This window comes from Macrosteles quadrilineatus, unplaced genomic scaffold (genome assembly GCF_028750875.1).
Source record: "Macrosteles quadrilineatus isolate MER2022 unplaced genomic scaffold, UCM_ALF_1.0 Scaffold_7__1_contigs__length_78375512, whole genome shotgun sequence".
NCBI classification, from domain to species: domain Eukaryota; kingdom Metazoa; phylum Arthropoda; class Insecta; order Hemiptera; family Cicadellidae; genus Macrosteles; species Macrosteles quadrilineatus.
In genome coordinates this window covers 4372705-4385547 of record NW_026542600.1, presented here as the reverse complement: position 1 = coordinate 4385547, position 12843 = coordinate 4372705, and the positions used below count along the sequence as shown (strand labels likewise).

The 12843-nt window shown below is 32.6% G+C and overlaps 1 protein-coding gene across 1 annotated transcript in view; it reads right to left on the bottom strand.

Annotated features, from left to right (window-relative positions):
* Positions 1-2474: 2474 nt before the first annotated feature.
* The window catches only part of LOC128997814 (enhancer of polycomb homolog 1-like), a 51708-nt gene continuing 41339 nt past the window's right edge, over positions 2475-12843 (bottom strand). Inside the window, exons 12-13 of the mRNA XM_054423552.1 lie at positions 11911-12028; positions 2475-9598 (exon numbers count right to left, since the gene is read on the bottom strand). Of these exons, the coding sequence (XP_054279527.1) occupies positions 9490-9598; positions 11911-12028 (227 nt within the window). The 3' untranslated portion in view covers positions 2475-9489. The remainder of the gene's footprint in view (positions 9599-11910; positions 12029-12843) is intronic.

Below are 12843 nucleotides of genomic sequence, written 5' to 3'. Positions count from 1 at the left end.
GAAAAAATTCAAGACCTCTTTCTGTTAAACTTTGTATAAAATATTGCTGTGGTAGTGTTGTTTACTGTTTTTTGTGCTAATTGAATGTTAATTAAGTATTCAAACCAACTCTTTATATTTTATTTGTTTACAATACTTGACAAAGTACCCTATATTATAAATACCATAGTCTGCCAAACGTTGTCAACTCATTGCATGTAAAGGGAAAATCAACTAAACTTGCTCCGGCGTCCGGCACCCGGCACTTTCACCGGTAAGTGTGTCCCTGGCCTTTCACCTTCAAACCAAATTTCATTGGACAAAATTACTCAAGTTATCGTGTTCACGGACGTGTATATATATACAGGGTGTCCCGGAACTCTCTACCAATATTTTAGGGTATTGTTCCTGGGTAAGAAACATATCTAAATATCATATTTAAATTGTCCGGAAGTCCTTATTTACTCAGATAGCCGCCATTTTGTTTTTTTCACTTATTAATTTTTTTCTGAAGATTGGTTAAACATACGAAGTTGAAACTTTGCACAAACATTTATGACAACTAGACAAAGCTACAAAAAAATTATGACCATTTTTCAAATTCATAAAACAAAATGGCGGCTGTTTAAAATTTTGTTTCTTAAATTACTCGAAAACCGTTGATTTTACAAAAATTTTCCAAGAATAACTTTTTAAGGCAATTTTATTACAAATCGATCGACACCTTAATCTTTAAGATCGGACGAGTATTAACTGAGATATGGCAGTTTTAGTGATACGTGACCGCTTTCAGCATGCGCTGCAACTAATATCCGGCGGTCACGTATCACTAAAACTGCCATATGTCAGTTAATACTTGTCCGATCTTAAAGATTAAGGTGTCGATCGATTTGTAATAAAATTGCCTTAAAAAAGTTAATCTTGTAAAATTTTTGTAACATCAACAGTTTTCGAGTAATTTAAGAAACAAAATTTTAAACAGCCGCCATTTTGTTTTATGAATTTGAAAAATCGTCATAATTTTTTTGTAGCTTTGTCTAGTTGTCATAAATGTTTGTGCAAAGTTTCAACTTCGTATGTTTAACCAATTTTCAGAAAAAAATTAATAAGTGAAAAAAAACAAAATGGCGGCTATCTGAGTAACTAAGGACTTCCGGACAATTTAAATATGATATTTAGATATGTTTCTTACCCAGGAACAATGCCCTAAAATATTGGTAGAGAGTTCCGGGACACCCTGTATATACAAATTTGAAGGAATGGTGTTTTTGGACTCTAGGGACATCAAAATGAAAAAGTATATCGGTACTGGCTCCAGGTCTTACCGTGCCACCTACGGCAATAGCTACCTAGGGAAATTCGCTAAAAAGAAAGTCGTAAGTCTTTTATTGCCACAAAAAAACACCACACTACACACTATTTTGACAAACTTCCCACGCAAGGATTTAGTCCAGAAAACAGCTGTTTGCCACCAGCTTAATCAAGTGGGGTTTCATTACGTACTACTGTACCGTAGTAATACGTAATGAAACGTATTACTAAACGTAATAAAACATAAACAAACGTGCCAACTAGTGGACATCATCTACCAAACGTGCCAACTAGTGGTCATCATCTACCTAATGTGCCAACTAGTGGACATCATCTACCGAACGTGCCAACTAGTGGACATCATCTACGGAACGTGCCAACTAGTGCACATCATCTACCGAACGTGCCAACTAGTGGACATCATCTACTGAACGTGCCAACTAGTGGACATCATCTACCGAACGTGCCAACTAGTGGACATCATCTACCAAATGACAATTCTTTATTGCACATAACATCTGTTAAAGTTATTACAAACATAATACACAGACAGGTACATTGTCAAGGTTTATAATAAATAAGGAATTCTAAATATATAAAAAAACCTAAGATTTTGCCAGTAAGGTACCCCTACAAAAGCTACAGCATTGTGGAACTGTTTATGTTAGGAGAGGTTGATGAGAGAATGGGTGTCTGTTACCAGGAGTCGTTGAAAAATTCCTCAAGAGTGTAATATGCTTTTTCTACTTAAACTGTTTTGATTTTGTCTATAAACGTGCCAAGTAGTGGACATTATTATTATAGGACATTAAAAACAAAGTTGGCACAGGAATATCCTGCTCAGTTGGTAAGTTCTGATGATGAATGTATTTTGTGTGAAAATCAATCGTACAAATCCCTTAAAATCAAAGATTTAACGGTACTACCTTAAATTAAATAAGAAAACATTAGAATTGATGTATAAAATTTCATTTTATTTTCAACTGAATGTTTATTACATATGACAGGTTGCCGATATAGACCAGCAAATTAATTACAAATCAAAAACTACAGAATACGTAAGATCCTGCCGATAAAATCGGCACAATTTGAAATAATACATTTATTTATATATTTACAAGGAAATATTTACACTTTGCTAATAGTGTACAGTGTTGGTTACAAAAGGTATTTACACATTTGAATAAAGAAATACCCACCGATAGTTTATTTTAAAGTTATCACAAGCCTGTACTACCACAGTTTAAACATAATTTCAAAATTGGCAGCAATTATCAATATTTTACATATCAAAACCTATCATACTTGCGTATGCAATCATTTACAACTAAAATTCTGTACAGAAAACTTAAAAAAATTGGTTTTGATACAAATACATTTATTATCCATAAGTTAATTTCATAAATAAATAATTTCTTACTCATTTGATATCAGCTAAAACTAAATGTAAAGAGATATAACGGGTACTTACTCAAAATAAATTATATCAAGGTAAATGAACAAGGAACAGTTTTCCACATGATCCAGAAATATAATCTTTTGTCTCTTCACTGATCAAATTGTTTGATTAAAACTATAAAAATGATCAAATATCTTTAGCATTAAAAATGTTGTTATATTATTCAGTAATTTAAGAAACATAGTTTTACAGGAAGAAATTAACAGTTCACTAGCAAACACTATGTAAAGCATACCAGGTAATTTATACATGGTTAAATTTGTGAATTTTCACATGGATACATTCCATTACTCATATCAAAGTCACTGCATCAAATATCAAATAATTCATTAATTTTAGTGTAAAAAACATGTTTGTAAATGCAGCACATAATTCAGAACATAATTCCACGACCATTCATTACAATGCATAACAAAGTTTCACTTCAACATACATCACACTTCTCTGCAACTCCTTACATAATGTGGTTTAGATCCACCTTCTAAAACCTGCAACTGTTTAATCTTCTCAATGCATATTTATTACAAAGGCAATAGCATAGTTGTTTACCCAAATTCTTGAGCAAGAATACAAATTAAGATACCAGCAACAACCTGGGGGGGACACTTGTTTGTGCACTCTAATATTGTGATAGAACTATAGAAAAATATACAGAGCTTTGCATTTTTTTACATTTAGGTTTTAAGGAAAAAAATTTTGAGATTCAAACCTGGTGAGCCAACTTATAGAAAAAAAGTGTCAAGTTACATGTTTTACCTGTTTTTAAAACTAGCCTTTTCAGTTCAGTTCTTAGAATTAAAAAGATTAAGTTTACAGCATTGTTTACTAACTTTAAAGCGTGGTTATTTTTTACTTTACAACACTAGTAACGGACAAAAATAAGGTTCAATGATTGAGAGAAAAGAAGTATTTTTTAGGAGTTTAAATTAATTGATCTGTGATATACTCGAGTCTTTGATACAAAATTAAAAGGAAGACCAGACTTTGACAAGGTGGATTAAGGCTGATGGAGTTTTTTTTTTAACCTTTCTTTGTATTCTGTACTCAAGACTAGAAACCTTTCAAAAATAAATACCCCCACCTCAGCAAACCTGCAGACTAAGTGAATTTCATTTTGTCTTATTATATTTTAACTAAAATATTTATATAAACAAAACATATTTATAAAAAGCATTTATATAACATTAGGGTAAAAAGTGTTTTCTTGAAGAAATGTTGATAGTATAGGATGAAAATAAAAGAATTGGCCTAATTTGATGAACAAACATGCATAAACAAGCAAACTAGAACAGTTTTCTCTTTTTCCAAAAGAATAAATCTTAAATGTACAGTTTTTGGGATTATCTCCGTAACCTTTAATTGTACAACAACGCTTCAATTTTTTAAGCTCATCACGATTTTTATAATAGCACTTCCTTGTTTTACGAGTAAAAATTTTGAAAAACCACTTTATTAAAAAGTAAATCGGTCCTGGGTCTAAATCTTACCATGAAACCTATGGCAATAGCTACGCCCCTATTGGGGAATTCGCTGAAAGACTAAAAAAACCCTTAGACACAGTAAATTGTCTTCAATTTTAAAACCCAAACTTCCTTTCACCTAAAATAAAACTTGAAAGTAAAAGAATCTAGATATATCTAAGGTATTGCTTTTGATACTTATATTTAACATTATATGAGTTTGTTGAAGTAAAACTTATTCGTTACCTATTAATTACATTTGTAGATCATACAGAAGACATTTAAAATCATACAAATCCCTAACGCACCTTGTCAGCTTCAATCCCCATACAACATCAATCAGTACGAGTGTCATTAAAAATCTTATAATTGTATTACAAATCCCAAATCAATTGCCAAAATCTATATTGTTGAAACATTACAAATAGACCAATACATGTTCATTTGTAAATTTTCGACAATATCAATCTAATCCGAAATTAGAAAGCTTTCAGAAGAATAAACAAATTAAATATGACAAAATATACGTACATTTATTCGTTGCACATTTATTTGAACTTGAGTTAACAGATTTCATAATTGTATTTCATAGAATCAAGTCACATCTTCGTCAAAATGGTTCCACAGTAAAATAAAAAAAGCTATTGCATGCATTTTTAAGTGTATTATTTTATTTTAACAGGTTTAAATGATCAATAATAATATTTAGACCCATTCTCATTTACAACTTAAGAAATAAAAACAATGATCGAACAAGTAAAAATGATCAATTAATGTCAGGATTTTTAGTGAGGATAGCAGTCTTACCTGAATTGGGGGAATTTAAACTGACACAAGAAACACAAAACTTGACATGTTTTGTTGTGTCTCTTGTGTAATTTTGGACTCCTTCCCATTCAGGTAAGACTGCTATCCTTACTAAAAATCCCAAAAGCCTTGGCTCTTGTGCTCTATGTTGCATCCTTAACATCAATTAATATTATTTAGGCATGCTATAAATTCATTATAAACATTGACAAAAAAGTGGAAACATTGGTAAATCAATTAAAAATTAGACAAATCTACAGAGTTATAGTTTGTCAACCTGACTATATGTATAATGCAATAAAATGATGAAAATAATAAAAAAATGAAAACATAAGCATTAGCCTTTTTGAAACGTTGGTTTACTGTTTCTACTCCAGCAAACCCGCAGAAGAAGCAAATTTCCAAATGCATGATTACATATTTTTAAAAGTCATATTCATCTTGAATTTTAATAACATTAGGAACAAGTGCTTGGGTTTTTTTATTAAATTAATTTGCCAAAACTGAAGTATATCCATGAAGAAGTAAACTACCATTCTTCATAACAATGGAATTCCATATGTACAGGTTTTTGAAATTTTCTCTAAAGCCATTAGCGTACAACACTTGACAATTTCAAATTATTTGGGGGTTTTAAAGTTTTACATGATGAGTGTAAGGAGAATTGAGCATTTTTATGTTTTTAGGATAGGTCAAATCCTATAAGTTTGAAAAAACCGAATTTTGAAAAATAAGAAACACACAACACCCATTTCTTTTTCTTAACACCCAAACTTGCTGGTTTGCGACCGCAAATACCCGATATAGTCCTTGGGAAGACATATACATGCATACAGTAGAGTCAACTATCGAAAATGATTATGGATTAGGGGCGTTGGGATAGGTTTTATCAGATTATCGGTCATTGACGGGAAAATTAGAATGATATTTAAACCTTCATCTTAAAACCTAAATGTGGAACTTCTTTACTTCTCTGGTTCCTGACAAGAAGTGTGTGTGACTAATACACTTTAAACCATGAAAAAGTTAAAAACTCTTGACAATAACAAAATCAAAACAAACACTTATTAGTGGTCGATATTTATGACCAAAATTGTTGACAGATTCGGTTTTGAATTCCAAACCAAACTTGCCACTCAAATCTTGAAACCAAAATGTATTTGGGGGTTTTGAGATAGGTGGTTTGGTTTTGACAAATCACTATTTTGAATCATAGCACTTAAATTTATTTTACATGTATTTTTTTATTGGTGTTGATTGTCACCCGCGATCGTAGCAACACTCTTGACACCAATGATTATCTGTTGATATCACGGATCATCCGTGGGTAGTGATCATTCATTAATCAAATAAAACTAGTGATTGGAAGTGTTTTGTTTCTTTCTTCCTTTTGGTTAACCGATGTTTCTGATGACTGGGCTTAGGATAGTTAATGCTCTACTGTATGCAGATGTATATATATAGATATAAATTAACATTTGGTCTCTACACGTTTAAAGTGTCCAAGAATATAAAGTCACAAAATAAAATAGTAAAAAGATATTCTTAATGGATTTGACCCACTTTGCGGCATTAATTGCTCACATAAAAGTTCATTGAATGTGTTGTAGCCAATAATATCTTGTATATAATTAATGCATTTTCAGCAATAACAATCAACAGATTATAAATTAATTAACATTTTACCTAATTGAAAAAATGATTAATAAACAACCCTAATTTGTTTTCAATGATCCTTGTTGCTTTACAATTGTGCAACAGTCAATCTTCTGACTTGTTGTAGTGTTCTATTCACATTGTTGAAATCAACGAATAGAAATGTAATCGAGACAATATATTAAACTATATTTTAAATAGGTGATGTTTTATATACATCTTTTTATGTACACGAAATCACAATAAATAAAACTCTTTCTAACGTCTGAATGTGAAACTACAAACACGCTGATAACAAATTTAAAGACCGCTATTTGACCAGCTAAACTAACAAATTAAAGTGCTGAGCTTCAATTATCATACCGTCATATAAAACAATGGAATTAAAGACAAAAGTCAAAAATGTTCCACTGAGAGTAATATTATAAATGAACTGTACGTCTAGTCAACAGTAATTTATGAATAGCATACCAGTGATGTAACATAATTAATAGTTAACAGGTTTTGAGCAAACAAGTGCCACCTAACCACGATATACCCCAGCATTGGAGCGAATGAATCTTTTTAAAACATTACGAGAAATTAGTTATGACTTTCTTACTAAGGTGTTAGCAAAGATATGACTCGACTTTTGACTTTTACCTTGACTATGTATAAAACTAGATACTCTATTCCCAAGTTGTAGCCAATTTAAGAATGAAAATGAACATAATTGATCTGAGCCACCGACAACGTGAGCTAATGTGAATTTCTGATTTATATAAAATGCTCAAACTTTTAACCCATTGACACAGAAATTTGTTTTCGATTTCTATATCGACATGACTTTTTAGGTTATTTCCTCTGCGTATTTTATGCCATACGTATTTCTTCACGATACGTCCATATTTAGCCAAAAAAGAAAAATCTGTGTCCTCTTCATCTTTAGAAGTATGAATAAAAGAAAGCAAAACAGGTGTTGTTTGCAATCCCTATTGAACTCAATGCTGCCAACTTTCACTCAAGCTGGACAATGCTAAGTCACTATTGTCACCGTCGGCCAACAGAGACGTGTACCACTAGCGCTACTTCAGTGAGTTAACAGTACAGCTACTGCTCCAATCATAACACTGTGTCAATGGATTAAACTAAGTCAGACTGAAAGGACAACTAGTTGTAAATACTATCTCGGTATCAAAAACTAAGGATGAAAACCACTCTCTATGATCAACTGATTCAACTATGTTATTTTTTATAAAAAATTGGCTACAGCTGGTCCATATGGATATGATGTCTTAATGATAGGTACAAGACACCAACAGACTGGAGCCTCTTCTTAAAACTGATTAAATTACACACAAAATAATGGATTCACAGTTAAGTCTGATGTCTTTTATTAAGTTAAATGATTGAAAGTTATACGTATACAGTAGTTGAGCTTTTATCTTCCGAGATAACCAACAACATGTAGGCCTATTGGTTTGAAATAATAGATCTTGAACAGGGACTTGGCGCTGGAATAAAAAATAACTTTGATCATTATATTGGAAAAAAGTAACAGAGCAAAGGGAATGTTTACAAAGTTGAATGTCACAATATGACTTCCAGGTTTGAGTTTAGAAATGAGGAGAAAATCTGTTTACAGTACAATATCGAAATATCGTACATGGGTTTCACAAAGGGATACCAGACTTGACTGCGAAATATCAAACTTACCATTAAATTCCAACAGAAAACCATTTGTCTGTGACAAATTATATAAATATAAATATACAGAAATCGACCATGCCATTCATTTTGGTGTGTAACAAAACAAGCTTATAGATCTAAAACTTTATAATATTAGTTAAATTTGTTTTTTACATTTAGAAAGTACAGCTATCTTCCGATTTTTCACGAGTGGAATAACTTTCCACGGATTAACCATATAAAATAAGCTCATAAATAGGCTCTCCAATATTATGTTTTTGTAAATATAAGTGTGTGTAACTACATTAAAAGGCATCAACACTGCATTTAAATGTTTTATTATTACCTCCTGTATCAAAGTTTAACTATCCATTCAAAGTCAATGTTAGTTATTTCCCGGACATTTTAGGTTAGGTTTGCATTATCCACAATTGTGATTATCGACAACAATTGAGCCGCTCATTATCGTGGATAATCGGAAGTTTACTGTTTAATAATATATTAAAATAATAGTTTCTAGCTTTTTGGTAGATCAGATTAAATAATTAATTATTCTAAGAACACTTATTATAAACAAGACCAAACAGATATTACACAGTCTTAAACTGTGTATGGCTTGAGTAAAAATCGGATAAAATAAATGTAAAATAAATCATCTTTTAATGCACAAATACCCATTGCATGAGACCTACAACTATTATTATTTACCCACAGTTCCATATAAAAAAAGAAATGTTTCAAATTGTAAAGCTTAATAGGAGTTTCTTGTCTGACAATTACAAGAAGCCTGTAGATGGGATTCAACTAATGACATTCTCTTTATAGTTTCAAATATTTCACAAGGAGTATCCTTTAGAATTACATAAAAGACTTATGCATTTGTTAGTTTTACATTGACTCGTGAAATATTTGGGTGGTATCTTTTAGTCTTGTGTTACTATCGGGTAATGTGACACTTTGATAGAATGGGGAAATACTAATACAATCAAGTTAAATTTAGGCAATGGATCAAAACCTTGGGATAAAAATTAGAATTGACTAAATAACCGATTATGAGTCTAATACAATAACTAAACAGCGGCAGAAGCACAGCCAAATCGCACCCGTCTCGTTTTTAACGACGTGCAGTCAACAATTCTACGCCCTTCATCAAGTAACTTCCATGGGTACCTGTGTCGCCTTCCTCATGAGAACTTGATTGGTGTTCTTATCAGGCATCACTTGGGAGGTGACCACGGTTGTCTCAAGCATCTCTCCCCTGAAACAACAACAAAATTGTGATTACCTTCTCCTGTCTCTACTATAACTATTCAGTAGGTAGTTACAGGATTGACAGCAAAACATTTTTACAAAATTCTCAACACTCTAAGTGAAAGTGGATAGTCATAGTAATTTCAAGTTTAAACACATCTTCAAAACCAACTTGTCACACTTAAGTACAGTACACACAAAAGCAAGATCTCACTTTGAAGCAACAGTATCAGCAACCTGATACGTACCACAGAGAAGTAAGTTACGGAGGAAACATTCAATAGTGCTCTCAAGCGGTGTCTAGGGCTCCAACACCGCCACTTCTCGTAACCCCCCTTAACTCAGTTAAATTCTTTTTTTTTATAACCTTCCATCACGGAAGTTACCTCCGGGTCACTACTTTTTTCATTATAAAAACAAAAGTATGTGTTTGGCAGGGCTGTGGCCTGATTTACCTCACTAACCTCTTTTTTGCAGAAACGGTTTTGTATACTCTTACCCCTTTCCCAGTTGTCAGTCGACCTTGGGGAGTGGTTCGCGTAACTACTGGAAGTAGCTTCCATGAGCGCCCTGTGATGCAACGGGTTTCCCGGAGCCTAGTTCCGTGTGCGTCCTTGTGCTTGACCTTATTTAGCGATATTATAAAATGGCCGAAGAAGAACTAATTGCAAGATTGTTGGCTAGTGTTAAAAGGGAAGACAAGGAACAACATTTAGTTAGAACTAATGGTGCGTGAGTTTGGAAACTTTAAAAAACAGAACTTTGACAACATGTGTAGTCCTTCTAACAAATGATTTTTTGCACTAAACAATAGGTGTTTTATTTCAAACAACATTGGAACTTTTTCTATAGAGCTTTGACAAAGAAAGCTGTCCTTATTAAAATTATTTTTTTTTATAATAGGCTACCATAGGTGTTTTTATTTCATACACTGATGCAATTTTTGTCTAAGAGCTTTGATTGAATGAGTTGTCCTTGTACAAAATAATGATTTTTATTAGACTATGTACATTTTTTATGTCATACAATATTAACATTTGTTTTCTAATATACGATAGTACTGTATAAGTACAAAAAGTATATCTTTTTTATCCACAACACTTACACATTTTTTTTATTATAACATTTTCTATTTGATATACAACTTAAGTAATAGTGTAATAAATCATAAAACATGTTTTTCTTACAGTGTTATTGCTATTAAAATGTTTTTTACTCATTATTGTATAGTTTTTGTACTCCTGAAGGTAACTTCCGTGAGCGCCCTTTGGTGTTTGAAAATCAATGCACCCGACGGAAGGTTAAGAGGTTGGCTGCCTCTTTTAACCATGCATTTGCCCGTTCACAGTCTATTTGCTTGTGCGTGGAATGTATCCAGCAAGCGAGGGGCGAGCCAATACAGTACAAAGATGAACTGTGCTGATAAAATGTTTGAGGTAGTGACCAGGATCCAAACCCACGACATCGCTGCCTTGGGCCCAAAGTCTGTGACGCTACCGACTGAGCCATCGACGCACAAACTCGATTATTTCCACGGTAACACCATTTTACAAAAATGTACAACAAAGCTATATCGAACTAATGTTACCCCTCACCATCATGTACTGCAACGCTCACGCAGGAGGAAGTACCTATGCCCTTCGTGATGGGAACTTCCTTGCTTGTCACAAGTAAGTTTCCCTAGCATGACACACTAGAGCTGAAAGCGCAAGACAAGCCTATAAACTAGTTTCCTCTGTATCTAACATCTCTGTGCACATACATATCCCATTAGCTTGTCAACTCTTATTATGGGCAAACAGTGGAAGTAACAACTGACATTTTATGGGGAAAATCACTACGGTTGCAATAACTTTTGGTTTTGAACCGTAATTTTTTCAGCAATGGGGGTTGCAATTTTGTTTAGAGTTGAAAAGAATATAATATATTACATTTCAACCAAAATCGTTTTAACCGTAATTCGTAAAGATCCGTTATTCTGTTATTTAATGGGTTTTAAGGGAAAATCACTATTAAAAATCATCAATCCTTAATTTGAAAACCACTTTTTTGGGTTCAGAGGGACCCAAAACGTATATTTCTACCCAAAACTGTAGGCATAACTAAAAAATCTTGACAAAAACAATAGGCCTAATTTCTCCATAAAGGTACTATGTATAGGAGGAGAAAGTAAATATGTATATAAATTTAATGTGAATGTCTCATTACTAACTTTGTCAAATTTAAGTGGGAATTAGTGTTTTTTATTTGATTAAAATAGACCAACTCGGTCCATCTGCTAATTTTTTAGGTTACGTAAAAACTAAGAATTAAACTTACGCATTTTCTGGGATCCTCATGATTAACTTGTTGTTCATCCCATGACTATGTAAATTATGGTTGTTCTTTTTTCTATACGGCGTGTAATGTCTTGACGATGGGTGTCGGTTATTTGCCACTGGAAATAAAATCTAGTAAGACAACTCAAAATAAAACCAGTTCAAAAGAAAGAAACTCAAGTAAATGCTTAAAATGACTTAAAACACAGTAAAACAATTTTTGATTTATTCAAAAGATTGGCATAGCAGAGGAAAGTATGGGAGCAATTTGGAATTGTAAAGTGTCAAAAATATGATACCACTACAGAGACAGAATTTGAAAAAATGATTTTGGTCATTGAGTGATGGCCATGACATTGTATATGTTTATGGGATAACCTATCATGACAGTCACAATTGACAAACCACACTAACTGTGTGTGTGATTTGTAGTGTACTAGTACTACTTCAATAGGTCTAACATTAATTTGAGGCATTAAAAGTCTACTGTATATTATAGTCAGCTACAATTTTAGAAAATAACCAGGGCTGTGCGAATCCAGAAATTTTGGTTCGAATCCGAATCATAGCTGTACAGATTTTATCGAATCCGAATATTTTAATTAATCCCGAGGAGTCGAATCTGGGTCGAATCCGAATCTCAAATTTACAGCCATTATCGAACCTGGATCGAATCCGAATCTGAAATTTAAAGCTGTTATCGAATCCGAATATTTAAACCTGTTCAGAGTCGAATCCAAATCCGAGGAAAGTCAGCAGTACCAATTTTCACATTTTTAGACCACATTTTCTGGGGCTGAAATAACTTAGGGAATTGCTTAAAAAAATTCTTGAAGTGGGCCAAATAAAAAAGTTATGAAATTTAGGCCTACCTATTTGAAGTTTTGAAACTAAAAAATTGGGCATAAGTTAGGCATACCACCTAGGCCTAAGT